This window comes from Staurois parvus, unplaced genomic scaffold, assembly GCF_062004578.1.
Source record: "Staurois parvus isolate SC_StPar_1 unplaced genomic scaffold, SC_StPar_1.0 ptg002020l, whole genome shotgun sequence".
NCBI classification, from domain to species: Eukaryota; Metazoa; Chordata; class Amphibia; order Anura; family Ranidae; genus Staurois; species Staurois parvus.
Window position 1 is genome coordinate 61,554 of NW_028319816.1, and position 20,399 is coordinate 81,952.

Sequence of the window (20,399 nt, forward strand, 5' to 3'; positions counted from 1 at the left end):
ACAATCTCTCTGAGTTATCTCAGGTTACGGGTCAGATCTCGGTATGGGTCAGATCTCGGTATGGGTCAGATCTCGGTCAGATCTCGGTATGGGTCAGATCTCGGTATGGGTCAGATCTCGGTCAGATCTCAGTATGGGTCAGATCTCAGTCAGATCTCGGTATGGGTCAGATCTCGGTATGGGTCAGATCTCGGTCAGATCTCGGTATGGGTCAGATCTCGGTCAGATCTCGGTATCGGTCAGGTTGGTGGGGGTGGTGTAGACACAATCTCTCTGAGTTATCTCAGGTTACGGGTCAGATCTCGGTATGGGTCAGATCTCGGTATGGGTCAGATCTCGGTATGGGTCAGATCTCGGTATCGGTCAGATCTCGGTATGGGTCAGATCTCGGTATGGGTCAGATCTCGGTCAGATCTCGGTATCGGTCAGATCTCGGTATGGGTCAGATCTCGGTATCGGTCAGATCTCGGTATGGGTCAGATCTCGGTATGGGTCAGATCTCGGTCAGATCTCGGTATGGGTCAGATCTCGGTATGGGTCAGATCTCGGTCAGATCTCGGTATGGGTCAGATCTCGGTATGGGTCAGATCTCGGTCAGATCTCAGTATGGGTCAGATCTCAGTCAGATCTCGGTATGGGTCAGATCTCGGTATGGGTCAGATCTCGGTCAGATCTCGGTATGGGTCAGATCTCGGTCAGATCTCGGTATCGGTCAGGTTGGTGGGGGGTGGTGTAGACACAATCTCTCTGAGTTATCTCAGGTTACGGGTCAGATCTCGGTATGGGTCAGATCTCGGTATGGGTCAGATCTCGGTATGGGTCAGATCTCGGTCAGATCTCGGTCAGATCTCGGTATGGGTCAGATCTCGGTATGGGTCAGATCTCGGTATGGGTCAGATCTCGGTCAGATCTCAGTATGGGTCAGATCTCGGTCAGATCTCGGTATGGGTCAGATCTCGGTATGGGTCAGATCTCGGTCAGATCTCAGTATGGGTCAGATCTCGGTCAGATCTCGGTATGGGTCAGATCTCGGTATGGGTCAGATCTCAGTATGGGTCAGATCTCGGTATGGGTCAGATCTCGGTATGGGTCAGATCTCGGTATGGGTCAGATCTCGGTCAGATCTCGGTATGGGTCAGATCTCGGTCAGATCTCGGTATGGGTCAGATCTTGGTATGGGTCAGATCTCAGTATCGGTCAGATCTCGGTATGGGTCAGATCTCGGTCAGATCTCGGTATGAATCAGATCTCGGTATGGGTCAGATCTCAGTATCGGTCAGATCTCGGTATGGGTCAGATCTCAGTATCGGTCAGATCTCGGTATGGGTCAGATCTCGGTATGGGTCAGATCTCGGTATGGGTCAGATCTCGGTCAGATCTCGGTATGGGTCAGATCTCGGTCAGATCTCGGTATGGGTCAGATCTCGGTATGGGTCAGATCTCGGTCAGATCTCGGTATGGGTCAGATCTCGGTCAGATCTCGGTATGGGTCAGATCTCGGTCAGATCTCGGTATGGGTCAGATCTCGGTATGGGTCAGATCTCGGTCAGATCTCGGTATGGGTCAGATCTCGGTATGGGTCAGATCTCGGTATCAGTCAGATCTCGGTATGGGTCAGATCTCGGTATGGGTCAGATCTCGGTCAGATCTCAGTATGGGTCAGATCTCGGTATCAGTCAGATCTCGGTATGGGTCAGATCTCGGTATGGGTCAGATCTCGGTCAGATCTCGGTATCGGTCAGGTTGGTGGGGGTGGTGTAGACACATTCTCTCTGAGTTATCTCAGGTTCTCGGTTCCTCGTTCTCTCGGCTCCCCCTCCCCCCCCCTCCCTCGGGTCCTCTGGATGCAAAGTATTTGGTTTCTGAGACGTCCATTATTGGTGCCCTCAGCATCCCTCTGTGGTCCTCCATCCTCTCTAATAGCATGCCCCCCCCCTCCTCCTCCCCCCCCCCTCCCCCTCCTCCTCCTCCTCCTCCTCCTCCTCCTCACTCTCAGACCGCAGATTGAGAGACACCAAACTTCAGCTGCATCCCGTCAGACACTCGGGCGTCCACTGCCTGCCAGTTGGGTCCATCTACTGCAGTCACTTAGACCCCCTTCACTGTCCTGCAGACAACGCCAGGCTTCCCGAACAGAGGAGTCCCAGCCTCTCCCCGAACAGAGGAGTCCCAGCCTCTCCCCATACAGAGGAGTCCCAGCTTCTCCCCGAACAGAGGAGTCCCAGCTTCTCCCTGAACAGAGGAGTCCCAGCCTCTCCCCATAGAGGAGTCCCAGCCTCTCCCCGTACAGAGGAGTCCCAGCCTCTCCCCGTATAGAGGAGTCCCAGCCTCTCCCCGTATAGAGGAGTCCCAGCCTCTCCCCGTATAGAGGAGTCCCAGCCTCTCCCCATACAGGAGTCCCAGCCTCTCCCCATACAGGAGTCCCAGCCTCTCCCCATACAGGAGTCCCAGCCTCTCCCCGTATAGAGGAGTCCCAGCCTCTCCCCATAGAGGAGTCCCAGCCTCTCCCCGTACAGAGGAGTCCCAGCCTCTCCTCGTACAGAGGAGTCCCAGCTTTTCCCCATACAGGAGTCCCAGCCTCTCCCCATACAGGAGTCCCAGCCTCTCCTCGTACAGAGGAGTCCCAGCTTCTCCCCATACAGGAGTCCCAGCCTCTCCCCGTATAGAGGAGTCCCAGCCTCTCCCCGTACAGAGGAGTCCCAGCCTCTCCCCATACAGGAGTCCCAGCCTCTCCCCGTATAGAGGAGTCCCAGCCTCTCCTCGTACAGAGGAGTCCAAGTGTCTCCCAATGGATATCCTGAAACCTCCACAAGGAGCCGAGGAAGAGGAGAGCGATTCGAAGGCTTCTGATCTCACCACCTTCGCCAGTAACTCTACGCTCCATGGGATCAGCCACGTCTTCCTGCCGGGAGGGGTGACCCCACGCCGGGTGTTTTGGGCTTGTGCCTTCCTGGCGTCCCTCAGCTGCTTCCTCTTCCAAGTGGCCGATCGGATCATCTACTACACGGAGTACCACCATGTCACCACGCTCGATGAGGAAGAAAGCCAACTCATGACCTTCCCAGCCATCACCATCTGTAACTACAACAGTTTCCGGAAGAGCAAGCTGACCCGCAACGACCTGGAGTGGCTGGACAAGTTCCTGGGCTGGGAGGACAGAAAAGAGGAGGCCATTGCCAATCTGAATCTGAAAAACGAGAAGTTCGATGCCGTGAAGATCAACATGCAGGAGTTCTTTGACCGGACCGGCCACTCTCTGGACGATATGATCCTATCGTGCCGCTATCGAAACAAGGAGTGCGGCCCAAGGAACTTCTCGGTGGTAAGTACCCCTGAATGGGAGCTTCTGATTTCCTCTACATGGGGCTGCGTGTTGGGGGTTGCCATCTGTGGTGGGTACCGAGCATGATCCCCACCATGACATCACGGCCTGGTCTGTGGAAGGGGGCCATTGGTGGTAAGTACCCCTGAATGGAGGGAGCTTCTGATTTCCTCTACATGGGGATGCGTGTTGGGGGTTGCCATCTGTGGTGGGTACCGAGCATGATCCCCACCATGACATCACGGCCTGGTATGTGGAAGGGGACCATTGGTGGTAAGAACCCCTGAATGGAGGGAGCTTCTGATTTCCTCTACATGGGGCTGCGTGTTGGGGTTTGCCATCTGTGGTGGGTACCGAGCATGATCCCCACCATGACATCACGGCCTGGTATGTGGAAGGGGGCCATTGGTGGTAAGTACCCCGGAATGGAGGGAGCTTCTGATTTCCTCTACATGGGGATGCGTGTTGGGGGTTGCCATCTGTGGTGGGTACCGAGCATGATCCCCACCATGACATCACGGCCTGGTATGTGGAAGGGGACCATTGGTGGTAAGAACCCCTGAATGGAGGGAGCTTCTGATTTCCTCTACATGGGGATGCGTGTTTGGGGTTGCCATCTGTGGTGGGTACCGAGCATGATCCCCACCATGACATCACGGCCTGGTATGTGGAAGGGGACCATTGGTGGTAAGTACCCCTGAATGGAGGGAGCTTCTGATTTCCTCTACATGGGGATGCGTGTTGGGGGTTGCCATCTGTGGTGGGTACCGAGCATGATCCCCACCATGACATCACGGCCTGGTCTGTGGAAGGGGGCCATTGGTGGTAAGTACCCCTGAATGGAGGGAGCTTCTGATTTCCTCTACATGGGGATGCGTGTTGGGGGTTGCCATCTGTGGTGGGTACCGAGCATGATCCCCACCATGACATCACGGCCTGGTCTGTGGAAGGGGACCATTGGTGGTAAGAACCCCTGAATGGAGGGAGCTTCTGATTTCCTCTACATGGGGATGCGTGTTGGGGGTTGCCATCTGTGGTGGGTACCGAGCATGATCCCCACCATGACATCACGGCCTGGTATGTGGAAGGGGACCATTGGTGGTAAGTACCCCTGAATGGAGGGAGCTTCTGATTTCCTCTACATGGGGATGCGTGTTGGGGGTTGCCATCTGTGGTGGGTACCGAGCATGATCCCCACCATGACATCACGGCCTGGTATGTGGAAGGGGGCCATTGGTGGTAAGTACCCCTGAATGGAGGGAGCTTCTGATTTCCTCTACATGGGGATGCGTGTTGGGGGTTGCCATCTGTGGTGGGTACCGAGCATGATCCCCACCATGACATCACGGCCTGGTATGTGGAAGGGGACCATTGGTGGTAAGTACCCCGGAATGAAGGGAGCTTCTGATTTCCTCTACATGGGGATGCGTGTTGGGGGTTGCCATCTGTGGTGGGTACCGAGCATGATCCCCACCATGACATCACGGCCTGGTCTGTGGAAGGGGGCCATTGGTGGTAAGTACCCCTGAATGGAGGGAGCTTCTGATTTCCTCTACATGGGGATGCGTGTTGGGGGTTGCCATCTGTGGTGGGTACCGAGCATGATCCCCACCATGACATCACGGCCTGGTATGTGGAAGGGGGCCATTGGTGGTAAGTACCCCTGAATGGAGGGAGCTTCTGATTTCCTCTACATGGGGATGCGTGTTGGGGGTTGCCATCTGTGGTGGGTACCGAGCATGATCCCCACCATGACATCACGGCCTGGTATGTGGAAGGGGACCATTGGTGGTAAGTACCCCTGAATGGAGGGAGCTTCTGATTTCCTCTACATGGGGATGCGTGTTGGGGGTTGCCATCTGTGGTGGGTACCGAGCATGATCCCCACCATGACATCACGGCCTGGTATGTGGAAGGGGACCATTGGTGGTAAGTACCCCTGAATGGAGGGAGCTTCTGATTTCCTCTACATGGGGATGTGTGTTGGGGGTTGCCATCTGTGGTGGGTACCGAGCATGATCCCCACCATGACATCACGGCCTGGTATGTGGAAGGGGACCATTGGTGGTAAGTACCCCTGAATGGAGGGAGCTTCTGATTTCTTCTACATGGGGATGCGTGTTGGGGGTTGCCATCTGTGGTGGGTACCGAGCATGATCCCCACCATGACATCACGGCCTGGTCTGTGGAAGGGGGCCATTGGTGGTAAGTACCCCTGAATGGAGGGAGCTTCTGATTTCCTCTACATGGGGATGCGTGTTGGGGGTTGCCATCTGTGGTGGGTACCGAGCATGATCCCCACCATGACATCACGGCCTGGTATGTGGAAGGGGACCATTGGTGGTAAGTACCCCTGAATGGAGGGAGCTTCTGATTTCCTCTACATGGGGATGCGTGTTGGGGGTTGCCATCTGTGGTGGGTACCGAGCATGATCCCCACCATGACATCACGGCCTGGTATGTGGAAGGGGGCCATTGGTGGTAAGTACCCCTGAATGGAGGGAGCTTCTGATTTCCTCTACATGGGGATGCGTGTTGGGGGTTGCCATCTGTGGTGGGTACCGAGCATGATCCCCACCATGACATCACGGCCTGGTATGTGGAAGGGGACCATTACAGGTGACCTCTCTGTGTCCCAAGAGGTCCTGAGAGATGATGGACTCACCATGGGCACGTGCTGTAATAATGCAGTGAAAGGTGACACCCTCACCTCCCTACGTGTCAGCGTTCCATGAGTGGATCACAGTCCCTGGCACGTCACGGAGAGATCCCGGCATCATCCAAGGGATTGATGACGAATGGAGCTTGGGCATCAGACGGGGCAAAAGGGCTACGGGAAATGGTAGAGAGTGACTGGAAGGGAAGCAGTAGCCAAAGGCAATCAGATGAGGTCACTGAAGGGTCAAGAGTCTCCAGTCAGGGTCACTGAAGGGTCAAGAGTCTCCAGTCAGGGTCACTGCTGGGTCAAGAGTCTCCAGTCAGGGTCATTGCTGGGTCAAGAGTCTCCAGTCAGGGTCACTGCTGGGTCAAGAGTCTCCAGTCAGGGTCACTGCTGGGTCAAAAGTCTCAGGTCAGGGTCACTGCTGGGTCATAAGTCTCCAGTCAAGGTGACTTCTGGGTCAAGAGTCTCCAGTCAGGGTCACTGCAGGGTCAAGAGTCTCCAGTCAGGGTCACTGAAGGGTCAAGAGTCTCCAGTCAGGGTCACTGAAGGGTCAAGAGTCTCCAGTCAGGGTCACTGAAGGGTCAAGAGTCTCCAGTCAGGGTCACTGCTGGGTCAAGAGTCTCCAGTCAGGGTCATTGCTGGGTCAAGAGTCTTCAGTCAGGGTCACTGCTGGGTCAAGAGTCTCCAGTCAGGGTCATTGCTGGGTCAAGAGTCTCCAGTCAGGGTCACTGCTGGGTCAAGAGTCTCAGGTCAGGGTCACTGCTGGGTCAAGAGTCTCCAGTCAGGGTCACTGCTGGGTCTAGAGTCTCCAGTCAGGGTCACTGAAGGGTCAAGAGTCTCCAGTCAGGGTCACTGCTGGGTCAAGAGTCTCCAGTCAGGGTCATTGCTGGGTCAAGAGTCTTCAGTCAGGGTCACTGCTGGGTCAAGAGTCTCCAGTCAGGGTCACTGCTGGGTCAAGAGTCTCCAGTCAGGGTCACTGCTGGGTCAAGAGTCTCCAGTCAGGGTCACTGCTGGGTCAAGAGTCTCAGGTCAGGGTCACTGCTGGGTCAAGAGTCTCCAGTCAAGGTCACTGCAGGGTCAAGAGTCCCCAGTCAGGGTCACTGCTGGGTCAAGAGTCTCCAGCCAGGGTCACTGAAAGGTCAAGAGTCCCCAGTCAGGGTCACCGAAGGGTCAAGAGTTCCCAGGCAGGGTCACTGCTGGGTCACGAGTCTCCAGTCAGGGTCAATGAAGGGTCAAGAGTCTCCACTCAGGGTCACTGAAGGGTCAAGAGTCTCCAGTCAGGGTCACTGCAGGGTCAAGAGTCTCCACTCAGGGTCACTGAAGGGTCAAGAGTCTCCAGTCAGGGTCACTACTGGGTCAAGAGTCTCCAGTCAGGGTCACTGAAGGGTCAAGAGTCTCCAGTCAGGGTCACTACTGGGTCAAGAGTCTCCAGTCAGGGTCACTGAAGGGTCAAGAGTCTCTAGTCAGGGTCACTGCAGGATCAAGAGTCCCCAATCAGGGTCACTACTGGGTCAAGAGTCTCCAGTCAGGGTCACTGCAGGATCAAGAATCTCCAGTCAGGGTCACTGAAGGGTCAAGAGTCTCTAGTCAGGGTCACTGCAGGATCAAGAGTCCCCAATCAGGGTCACTTCTGGGTCAAGAGTCTCCAGTCAGGGTCACTGCTGGGTCTAGAGTCTCCAGTCAGGGTCATTGAAGGGTCAAGAGTCTCCAGTCAGGCTCACTGCTGGGTCAAGAGTCTCCAGTCAGGGTCACTGAAAGGTCAAGAGTCCCCAGTCAGGGTCACTGAAGGGTCAAGAGTCCCCAGGCAGGGTCAATGCTGGGTCAAGAGTCTCCAGTCAGGGTCAATGCTGGGTCAAGAGTCTCCAGTCAGGGTCACTGCTGGGTCATAAGTCTCCAGTCAAGGTCACTGAAGGGTCAAGAGTCTCCAGTCAGGCTCACTGCTGGGTCTAGAGTCTCCAGTCAGGGTCACTGAAGGGTCAAGAGTCTCCAGTCAGGCTCACTGAAAGGTCAGGAGTCCCCAGTCAGGGTCACTGAAGGGTCAAGAGTCCCCAGGCAGGGTCACTAAAGGGTCAAGAGTCTCCAGTCAGGGTCACTGAAGGGTCAAGAGTCTCCAGTCAGGGTCACTGCTGGGTCAAGAGTCTCCAGTCAGGGTCACTAAAGGGTCAAGAGTCTCCAGTCAGGGTCACTGAAGGGTCAATAGTCCCCAGGCAGGGTCACTAAAGGGTCAAGAGTCTCCAGTCAGGGTCAATGCTGGGTCAAGAGTCTCCAGTCAGGGTCACTGCTGGGTCAAGAGTCTCCAGTCAGGGTCACTAAAGGGTCAAGAGTCTCCAGTCAGGGTCACTGAAGGGTCAAGAGTCTCCAGTCAGGGTCACTGAAGGGTCAAGAGTCTCCAGTCAGGGTCACTGAAGGGTCAAGAGTCTCCAGTCAGGGTCAATGCTGGGTCAAGAGTCTCCAGTCAGGGTCACTTCTGGGTCAAGAGTCTCCAGTCAGGGTCACTAAAGGGTCAAGAGTCTCCAGTCAGGGTCACTTAAGGGTCAAGAGTCTCCAGTCAGGGTCACTTAAGGGTCAAGAGTCTCCAGTCAGGGTCACTTAAGGGTCAAGAGTCTCCAGTCAGGGTCACTGAAGGGTCAAGAGTCTCCAGTCAGGGTCACTGAAGGGTCAAGAGTCTCCAGTCAGGGTCACTGAAGGGTCAAGAGTCTCCAGTCAGGGTCACTGAAGGGTCAAGAGTCTCCAGTCAGGGTCACTGAAGGGTCAAGAGTCTCCAGTCAGGGTCACTGAAGGGTCAAGAGTCCTCCTCTGCAGCATGCTGGCCGGGGACTGGCTTCTCTCTGCTCAGGCTGTGGCTTCTCTGTAGTGAACCATCCAGCAGCGATCGCCGCAGGCGGACATCCAGGGAGAAGTGCGGTGGCTGCAGGTAGGTCCTCGCAGGAGGCAGAACCAGCTGCAGGGATCAGTCCCTCCCTCCCCCCCACTGTCATTGGCACCGGTTCTGGTCATGTGACTGCAGCCTCAGACCTTCGCTGATCCAATCTGAGAATCAGAAATCTCATGTTAAAGTGGAACTCCGAGCAAAAGGAGAAATGTCAGCAGTGTCCCCCAGCGATCCTGCCAGAAACTCTGACCTTCAACTGCCTTTCATAGACCGACCAAGCTGCCCAGAAAAAGTGTCAGTTCCAGGGGTTGGGAAACCAGCTGACACCGGCCAGACTTAGACCCAGCTGACACCGGCCAGACTTAGACCCAGCTGACACCGGCCAGACTTAGACCCAGCTGACACCGGCCGGGGTGCTTACAACTATCAGCTTCCATCTACAGCTCCCCTCCCATAGGGCAATAATGCTGCTGTCCACGGGTGGCTACGCCCACTTATGTCACTTACCCCTGCATACTATACATCACCTGCTCCTGACCTCTGCACTCTGTGTGTCCCATTATCCTGACCTCTGCACTCTGTGTGTCCCATTATCCTGACCCCTGCACTAGGTGTCCCCCATTATCCTGACCTCTGCACTCTGTGTGTCCCATTATCCTGACCTCTGCACTAGGTGTCCCCCATTATCCTGACCTCTGCACTCTGTGTGTCCCATTATCCTGACCTCTGCACTCTGTGTGTCCCATTATCCTGACCCCTGCACTAGGTGTCCCCCATTATCCTGACCTCTGCACTAGGTGTCCCCCATTATCCTGACCTCTGCACTCTGTGTGTCCCATTATCCTGACCCCTGCACTAGGTGTCCCCCATTATCCTGACCTCTGCACTCTGTGTGTCCCATTATCCTGACCTCTGCACTAGGTGTCCCCCATTATCCTGACCTCTGCACTCTGTGTGTCCCATTATCCTGACCCCTGCACTAGGTGTCCCCCATTATCCTGACCCCTGCACTAGGTGTCCCCCATTATCCTGACCTCTGCACTCTGTGTGTCCCATTATCCTGACCTCTGCACTCTTTGTGTCCCATTATCCTGACCTCTGCACTCTGTGTGTCCCATTATCCTGACCTCTGCACTAGGTGTCCCCCATTATCCTGACCTCTGCACTCTGTGTGTCCCATTATCCGGACCCCTGCACTAGGTGTCCCCCATTATTCTGACCTCTGCACTCTGTGTGTCCCATTATTCTGACCTCTGCACTCTGTGTGTCCCATTATTCTGACCTCTGCACTCTGTGTGTCCCATTATCCTGACCTCTGCATTCTGTGTGTCCCATTATCCTGACCTCTGCACTAGGTGTCCCCCATTATCCTGACCTCTGCACTCTGTGTGCCCCATTATCCTGACCTCTGCACTTTGTCACATTATCCTGACCTCTGCACTCTGTGTGTCCCATTATCCTGACCTCTGCACTCTGTGTGTCCCATTATCCTGACCTCTGCACTCTGTGTGTCCCATTATCCTGACCTCTGCACTCTGTGTCCCCCATTATCCTGACCCCTGCACTAGGTGTCCCCCATTATTCTGACCTCTGCACTCTGTGTGTCCCATTATCCTGACCTCTGCACTCTTTGTGTCACATTATCTTGACCCCTGCACTAGGTGTCCCCCATTATTCTGACCCCTGCACTAGGTGTCCCCCATTATCCTGACCTCTGCACTAGGTGTCCTCTATTATCCTGATCTCTGCACTCTGTGTGTCCCATTATCCTGACCTCTGCACTCTGTGTGTCCCATTATCCTGATCTCTGCACTCTGTGTGTCCCATTATCCTGACCCCTGCACTAGGTGTCCCCCATTATCCTGATCTCTGCACTCTGTGTCCCCCATTATCCTGACCTCTGCACTCTTTGTGTCCCATTATCCTGACCTCTGCACTCTGTGTGTCCCATTATCCTGACCTCTGCTCTCTGTGTGTCACATTATCCTGACCCCTGCACTAGGTGTCCCCCATTATCCTGACCCCTGCACTAGGTGTCCCCAATTATCCTGACCTGTGCACTAGGTGTCCCCCATTATCCTGACCTCTGCACTAGGTGTCCCCCATTATCCTGATCTCTGCACTCTGTGTCCCCCATTATCCTGACCTCTGCACTCTGTTTGTCCCATTATCTTGACCTCTGCACTTTGTCACGTTATCCTGACCTCTGCACTCTGTGTGTCACATTATCCTGACCTCTGCACTCTGTGTCCCCCATTATCCTGACCTCTGCACTCTGTGTGTCACATTATCCTGACCTCTGCACTCTGTGTGTCACATTATCCTGACCTCTGCACTCTGTGTGTCACATTATCCTGACCTCTGCACTCTCTGCATCACTTACTCCTCACCCCCACACACTGTGCATTATTTTCTTTCCATAAATCTGTAGTTAGTGATACACAAAGTGCAGGGGTCAGGAGTAAGTGATGCAGAGAGTGCAGGGGTCAGGTGTAAGTGGTGCTCAGAGTGCAGAGTTCAGGTGTGATGTAGAGAGTGCAGGGGTCAGGAGTAAGTGGTGCTCAGAGTACAGAGTGCAGGTGTAAGTGATGCAGAGAGTGCAGGGGTCAGGAGTAAGTGGTGCTCAGCGTGCAGAGTGCAGGTGTAAGTGATGCAGAGAGTGCAGGGGTCAGGAGTAAGTGGTGCTCAGAGTACAGAGTTCATGTGTAAGAGATGCAGAGAGTGCAGGGGTCAGGAGTAAGTGATGCAGAGAGTGCAGGGGTCAGGAGTAAGTGGTGCTCAGAGTGCAGAGTTCAGGTGTAAGCGATGCAGAGAGTGCAGGGGTCAGGAGTAAGTGATGCAGAGAGTGCAGGGGTCAGGAGTAAGTGGCGCTCAGCGTGCAGAGTGCAGGTGTAAGTGATGCAGAGAGTGCAGGGGTCAGGAGTAAGTGGTGCTCAGCGTGCAGAGTGCAGGTGTAAGTGATGCAGAGAGTGCAGGGGTCAGGAGTAAGTGATGCAGAGAGTGCAGGGGTCAGGAGTAAGTGGTGCTCAGAGTGCAGAGTTCAGGTGTAAGTGATGCAGAGAGTGCAGGGGTCAGGAGTAAGTCATGTAAAGAGTGAAGAGGTCAGGAATGATACATAGTGTGCTGGAGTTAGGTGTAAATGATTCATTGTGCAATGAGGTTGTAACTGACACACAGAATGCAGGGGTCAGGAGTAAGAGTTGCATGCAGAGCAGAGTTCGGGAGACATGATGCACAAAATGCAGGGGTCAGGAGTAAGTGATGGACAGCATGCAGGGGTCAGGAGTAAGTGATGCACAGAATGCAGGGGTCAGGAGTAAGTGATGCACAGAATGCAGGGGTCAGGAGTAAGTGATGGACAGCATGCAGGGGTCAGGAGTAAGTGATGCACAGAATGCAGGGGTCAGGAGTATGTGACGCAGAGAATGCAGGGGTCAGGAGTAAGTGATGCACAGAATGCAGGGGCCAGGAGTAAGTGATGGACAGAATGCAGGGGCCAGGAGTAAGTGATGGACAGCATGCAGGGGTCAGGAGTATGTGACGCAGAGAATGCAGGGGCCAGGAGTAAGTGATGGACAGCATGCAGGGGTCAGGAGTATGTGACGCAGAGAATGCAGGGGCCAGGAGTAAGTGATGGACAGCATGCAGGGGTCAGGAGTATGTGACGCAGAGAATGCAGGGGTCAGGAGTAAGTGACACAAAAAGTTTAGAACATAGAACTAAATGATGCACAAGGTGCAGAGTTCAGGAGTGACTGTGGAACATAGTGCAGGGATTAAATATAAATTACCTATTAAGTGCAGAGGTCAGGAGTGGCGCATAGTGCAGAAGTCAAAAGGCATGTAATACACAGAGCAGGAGTCAGGAGTAAATGGCGCACAGAATGCAGGGATCAAGAGCAAATGGCACACAGAATGCAGGGGTCAGGAGTATGTGACGCACAGAATGCAGGGGTCAGGAGTATGTGACGCACAGAATGCAGGGGTCAGGAGTATGTGACGCACAGAATGCAGGGGTCAGGAGTAAGTGGCGCACAGAGCGCAGGGGTCAGGAGTAAGTGGCGCACAGCTTGCACAGGTCACAGGAGATGGACACAAAACAGGGGATAGGAGTGACACACCGAGTGCAGAGGTCTTGGTCCAGGAACTCCTGACCTCAGTCTTTGCATCTCCTACTCCTGACCTCTGCACTCTGCAAGTATAATTTTTCCTCCCTGCACCTATGCCACCATTATTCCTGACCTCGACACGTACCTCTGACCCCTGCATTCCCTGACTCACTCCTGACCCCTGCACTCCCTGACTCACTCCTGACCCCTGCACTCCTTGACTCCCTCCTGACCCCTGCACTCCCTGACTCACTCCTGACCCATGCACTCCTTGACTCACTCCTGACCCCTGCACTCTCTGACTCACTCCTGACCCCTGCACTCTCTGACTTACTCCTGACCCCTGCACTCCCTGACTCACTCCTGACCCCGGCACTCCCTGACTCACTCCTGACCCCTGCAGTCTCTGACTCACTCCTGACCCCTGCACTCTCTGACTCACTCCTGACCCCTGCACTCTCTGACTCACTCCTGACCCATACACTCCCTGACTCCCTCCTGACCCCTGCACTCTCTGACTCACTCCTGACCCCTGCACTCCCTGACTCACTCCTGACCCCTGCACTCCCTGACTCCCTCCTGACCCCTGCACTCTCTGTCTCACTCCTGACCCCTGCACTCTCTGTCTCACTCCTGACCCCTGCACTCTCTGGCTCACTCCTGACCCCTGCACTCCCTGACTCACTCCTGACCCCTGCACTCCCTGACTCACTCCTGACCCCTGCACTCCCTGACTCCCTCCTGACCCCTGCACTCCCTGACTCACTCCTGACCCCTGCACTCCCTGACTCACTCCTGACCCCTGCACTCCCTGACTCCCTCCTGACCCCTGCACTCCCTGTCTCACTCCTGACCCCTGCACTCCCTGACTCCCTCCTGACCCCTGCACTCTCTGTCTCACTCCTGACCCCTGCACTCTCTGTCTCACTCCTGACCCCTGCACTCCTTGACTCACTCCTGACCCCTGCACTCTCTGTCTCACTCCTGACCCCTGCACTCCCTGACTCCCTCCTGACCCCTGCACTCTCTGTCTCACTCCTGACCCCTGCACTCCCTGACTCCCTCCTGACCCCTGCACTCTCTGTCTCACTCCTGACCCCTGCACTCTCTGTCTCACTCCTGACCCCTGCACTCCCTGACTCCCTCCTGACCCCTGCACTCTCTGTCTCACTCCTGACCCCTGCACTCCCTGACTCACTCCTGACCCCTGCACTCTCTGTCTCACTCCTGACCCCAACTTGTGGCTCCTCAGACAGAGCCATGACCCAGCCTGTGGGAGGCGTCTATCCCGGGGACACCTGAGGTGTGAATGGCAGGTGGGGGGGATCGATCTCGGCTCAGATGATCGGGTGACAGGACATGGAAATCATTTATACAAATCCAGTCTGGGATGCAAAACATCCGAAGAGGAGAGGAGGGGGAGGGGAGGGGACGACGCATGGGGCAGCACAGTACAAGACACCAACCTTCACCCCCCTAACCCTCCTCCACCCGGGGCCCAGAGCCTCATCCATCCACCCCTCCTGCCTTCTCTCCCCTCCATCTCCCAATCCGGCTCTATTACCACCCCCCCGGGGGCTGTGTGCTATGGATCTCACTATCGCCCCCTATCCCAGCAGAGGTCAGAATCTCACCCCCCCCCCCGTTACATCAGTGTCCTCCATCACCCTACGCATCCCAGCCCCTCCTCCTTACATTACCACCCCCCTTCCCTTACATCATCCGCCCCCCTTCCCTTACATTACCACCCCCCTTCCCTTACATCATCCGCCCCCCTTCCCTTACATCATCCGCCCCCCTTCCCTTACATTACCACCCCCCTTCCCTTACATCATCCGCCCCCCTTCCCTTACATCATCCGCCCCCCTTCCCTTACATTATCCGCCCCCCTTCCCTTACATTACCACCCCCCTTCCCTTACATCATCCGCCCCCCTTCCCTTACATTATCCGCCCCCCTTCCCTTACATCATCCGCCCCCCTTCCCTTACATCATCCGCCCCCCTTCCCTTACATTACCACCCCCCTTCCCTTACATCATCCGCCCCCCTTCCCTTACATCATCCGCCCCCCTTCCCTTACATTATCCGCCCCCCTTCCCTTACATTACCACCCCCCTTCCCTTACATCATCCGCCCCCCTTCCCTTACATCATCCGCCCCCCTTCCCTTACATTATCCGCCCCCCTTCCCTTACATCATCCGCCCCCCTTCCCTTACATCATCCGCCCCCCTTCCCTTACATTACCACCCCCCTTCCCTTACATCATCCGCCCCCCTTCCCTTACATCATCCGCCCCCCTTCCCTTACATCATCCGCCCCCCTTCCCTTACATTACCACCCCCCTTCCCTTACATCATCCGCCCCCCTTCCCTTACATCATCCGCCCTCCTTCCCTTACATTATCCGCCCCCCTTCCCTTACATCATCCGCCCCCCTTCCCTTACATCATCCGCCCCCCTTCCCTTACATTACCACCCTCCTTCCCTTACATCATCCGCCCCCCTTCCCTTACATCATCCGCCCCCCTTCCCTTACATTATCCGCCCCCCTTCCCTTACATTATCCGCCCCCCTTCCCTTACATCATCCGCCCCCCTTCCCTTACATCATCCGCCCCCCTTCCCTTACATTACCACCCCCCTTCCCAGTCCCACCATAAAGGTGCATTCATCCCTGTGAAGCTCCAGTGAGATCCCTCCGAGGTTCCTGTGGGGGGCTTCCACTGGTGGCCTCATGCAGTGACCCCCTGGGAGCGATGGCCGCTGGTATCCAGAGGGCGGGAGGTGCCACGTGATGTTACCACGCCAGTAAGTGGTGGCTAGGACCACCTTGTGTCTACTACGGTCCCATCACCACCAATGCAACGATGACCTGGACCGTCTGACTTCTGTGTCCTCACCACCTCTCCGCTAGATCCTGACTCGTGGCCCTCCTGTACGTGCCTCTCCCTGGTGGGGCCAATCCAGGGGCCACGACCTGGTGCCAGTTGCAGAGAAGAGTTTCGGGGACCTCTGTGGTATCAGGAATTCTGGTGAAGAGCACCCAGTATTATTATTCCTCCCCCTGGGAGAGCCACGTCACCCGGAATCAGGACAGGATGTAGATCTCCTCACTCCTTTCCGTGGCCCGACCTCTCCACGAGGCGCCCACAGAACCACCAACAAATGGACTGAACGTGAGCAGCCCACCGATCAGAGGATCCAACCTACAATTCCTCAACAAGAACATCGAATAATGAGAAGATAACGCCACGAAAAGCCACCAGAAAAGACGAATATCAGACACGGGGCCACAAGGCTCAGACACGGGGCCACAAGGCTCAGACACGGGGCCACAAGGTTCAGACACGGGGCCACAAGGCTCAGACACGGGGCCACAAGGCTCAGACACGGGGCCACAAGGCTCAGACACGGGGCCACAAGGCTCAGACACGGGGCCACAAGGCTCAGACACGGGGCCACAAGGCAGGAGAGACGTCTTAGGAAGAGTGTGGAAATCTCTCCTCCACCTGAGGACAGATCCACGGAACTTCATCTTCCACTACGTGCCAAACCCCCACTAACAACACCTGAACTCTTCCATCCAGGAGCGCCCAGCCACGTCTTCCAGGATGTACATCCCCCGCACTATGAATCATGCTCCATCATCCCCCCCATATAATGTCCCCCCATCCCCCGCACTATGAATCATGCTCCATCATCCCCCCCATATAATGTCCCCCCATCCCCCGCACTATGGATCATGCTCCATCATCCCCCCATATAATGTCCCCCCATCCCCCGCACTATGGATCATGCTCCATCATCCCCCCATATAATGTCCCCCCATCCCCCGCACTATGGATCATGCTCCATCATCCCCCCATATAATGTCCCCCCATCCCCCGCACTATGGATCATATTCCATCATCCCCCCATATAATGTCCCCCCATCCCCCGCACTATGAATCATGCTCCATCATCCCCCCCATATAATGTTCCCCCATCCCCCGCACTATGAATCATGCTCCATCATCCCCCCCATATAATGTCCCCCCATCCCCCGCACTATGAATCATGCTCCATCATCCCCCCCATATAATGTCCCCCCATCCCCCGCACTATGGATCATATTCCATCATCCCCCCCATATAATGTCCCCCCATCCCCCGCACTATGAATCATGCTCCATCATCCCCCCCATATAATGTTCCCCCATCCCCCGCACTATGAATCATGCTCCATCATCCCCCCCATATAATGTCCCCCCATCCCCCGCACTATGAATCATGCTCCATCATCCCCCCCATATAATGTTCCCCCATCCCCCGCACTATGAATCATGCTCCATCATCCCCCCCATATAATGTCCCCCCATCCCCCGCACTATGGATCATGCTCCATCATCCCCCCCCCCCATGTAATGTCCCCCCATCCCCCGCACTATGGATCATGCTCCATCATCCCCCCCATATAATGTCTCCCCATCCCCCGCACTATGAATCATGCTCCATCATCCCCCCCATATAATGTCCCCCCATCCCCCGCACTATGAATCATGCTCCATCATCCCCCCCATATAATGTCCCCCCATCCCCCGCACTATGAATCATGCTCCATCATGCCCCCCATATAATATCCCCCCATCCCCCGCACTATGGATCATGCTCCATCATCCCCCCATATAATGTCCCCCCATCCCCCGCACTATGAATCATGCTCCATCATCCCCCCCATATAATGTCCCCCCATCCCCCGCACTATGAATCATGCTCCATCATCCCCCCATATAATGTCCCCCCATCCCCCGCACTATGAATCATGCTCCATCATCCCCCCCATATAATGTTCCCCCATCCCCCGCACTATGAATCATGCTCCATCATCCCCCCCATATAATGTCCCCCCACCCCCCGCACTATGAATCACGCTCCATCATCCCCCCCATATAATGTTCCCCCATCCCCCGCACTATGAATCATGCTCCATCATCCCCCCCATATAATGTTCCCCCATCCCCCGCACTATGAATCATGCTCCTTGCTGTCAGATTTGTACATTTTGGGGGATTTGTAGCTCGGGAATCTTCTCCGGAATCTGCAGTCACAGCTCTGAGTCTCCAAATTGATTTTCCTTCTTAAATTTCCATATTGTCCTCGCTACGAATGTGACACCTCCGGTCCCCTCCACCTGATCCCCCCCAGGGACCCCAATCAATTCCCACAATCCTCTGCTCCCACCAGTCATTGCAGAGCCTCCAGCCCAAGAACGGTGAATTCCTGATCTGCAGAGGGCTGTGAAGGATACGAGGACGGGTTGGACGGCTCTATCGCTAGACGTTACTCTCTATGATCGATTATGGAATCTTTCCTCGACCCCCATCCCCCCCCCCCAGGATGCCCAGTCTAATGAAGGACTGATTGCCTCACATAGATATTCCAAATGTAACCTTCTTCCCTCCACAATCAGCAACATGCTTGTCCACCCCCATCATCCTCGAGTCTGCAGGGACCTTCAGGTGACCCTCCAGCCAATACTGTGTGATCTGAATGGAGAAGGGTGAGACCCCATCTAGGAGATTCTCCGCTCTTCCTGTCCTGGTGGGAATACTCTCTGTAGTGGGCCCGGGGCAGGATACAACCCTCACACGTCTGCAGGGACCTTCAGGTGACCCTCCGGCCAGTACTGGTTTGGATGGAGAAGGGTGAGACCCCATCTAGGAGATTCTCCGCTCTTCCTGTCCTGGTGGGAATACTCTCTGTAGTGGGCCTGGGGCAGGATACAACCCTCATATGTCTGCAGGGACCTTCAGGTGACCCTCCGGCCAGTACTGGTTTGGATGGAGAAGGGTGAGACCCCATCTAGGAGATTCTCCGCTCTTCCTGTCCTGGTGGGAATACGCTCTGTAGTGGGCCCGGGGCAGGACACAACCCTCACATGTTTACATGGACCTTCAGGTGACCCTCCGGCCAGTACTGGTTTGGATGGAGAAGGGTGAGACCCCATCTAGGAGATTCTCCGCTCTTCCTGTCCTGGTGGGAATACTCTCTGTAGTGGGCCCGGGGCAGGATACAACCCTCACACGTCTGCAGGGACCTTCAGGTGACCCTCCGGCCAGTACTGGTTTGGATGGAGAAGGGTGAGACCCCATCTAGGAGATTCTCCGCTCTTCCTGTCCTGGTGGGAATACTCTCTGTAGTGGGCCTGGGGCAGGATACAACCCTCATATGTCTGCAGGGACCTTCAGGTGACCCTCCGGCCAGTACTGGTTTGGATGGAGAAGGGTGAGACCCCATCTAGGAGATTCTCCGCTCTTCCTGTCCTGGTGGGAATACGCTCTGTAGTGGGCCCGGGGCAGGACACAACCCTCACATGTTTACATGGACCTTCAGGTGACCCTCCGGCCAGTACTGGTTTGGATGGAGAAGGGTGAGACCCCATCTCGGAGATTCTCCGCTCTTCCTGTCCTGGTGGGAATACTCTCTGTAGTAGACCCGGGGCAGGATACAACCATCACACGTCTACATGGACCTTCAGGTGACCCTCTGGCCAATACTGGTTTGGATGGAGAAGGGTGAGACCCCATCTAGGAGATTCTCCGCTCTTCCTGTCCTGGTGGGAATACTCTCTGTAGTGGGCCCGGGGCAGGATACAACCCTCATATGTCTGCAGGGACCTTCAGGTGACCCTCCGACCAGTACTGGTTTGGATGGAGAAGGGTGAGACCCCATCTAGGAGATTCTCCGCTCTTCCTGTCCTGGTGGGAATACTCTCTGTAGTGGGCCCGGGGCAGGATACAACCCTCACACGTCTGCAGGGACCTTCAGGTGACCCTCCGACCAGCACTGGTTTGGATGGAGAAGGGTGAGACCCCATCTAGGAGATTCTCCGCTCTTCCTGTCCTGGTGGGAATACTCTCTGTAGTGGGCCCGGGGCAGGATACAACCCTCATATGTCTGCAGGGACCTTCAGGTGACCCTCCGACCAGTACTGGTTTGGATGGAGAAGGGTGAGACCCCATCTAGGAGATTCTCCGCTCTTCTTGTCCTGGTGGGAATACACTCTGTAGTAGACCCGGGGCAGGATACAACCCTCACACGTCTACATGGACCTTCAGGTGACCCTCTGGCCAATACTGGTTTGGATGGAGAAGGGTGAGACCCCATCTAGGAGATTCTCCGCTCTTCTTGTCCTGGTGGGAATACTCTCTGTAGTAGGCCTAGGGCAGGATACAACCCTCACACGTCTGCAGGGATCTTCAGGTGACCCTCTGGCCAATACTGGTTTGGATGGAGAAGGGTGAGACCTCATCAAGAGATTCTTCGCTCTTCTTGTCCTGGTGGGAATACACTCTGTAGTAGACCCGGGGCAGGATACAACCATCACACGTCTACATGGACCTTCAGGTGACCCTCTGGCCAATACTGGTTTGGATGGAGAAGGGTGAGACCTCATC

General features: G+C 55.5%; 1 protein-coding gene across 2 annotated transcripts in view; it reads left to right on the forward strand.

Moving 5' to 3' along the window:
• Positions 1–2,000: 2,000 nt before the first annotated feature.
• The window catches only part of LOC149433021 (acid-sensing ion channel 1C-like), a 49,637-nt gene continuing 31,238 nt past the window's right edge, over positions 2,001–20,399 (forward strand). The window contains exon 1 of one of the 2 annotated variants that reach the window (XM_089664743.1): positions 2,001–3,322. In XM_089664743.1, the coding sequence (XP_089520869.1) occupies positions 2,789–3,322 (534 nt within the window). In that variant the 5' untranslated portion in view covers positions 2,001–2,788. The remainder of the gene's footprint in view (positions 3,323–20,399) is intronic. The other variant, XM_089664744.1, reaches the window with a different exon arrangement.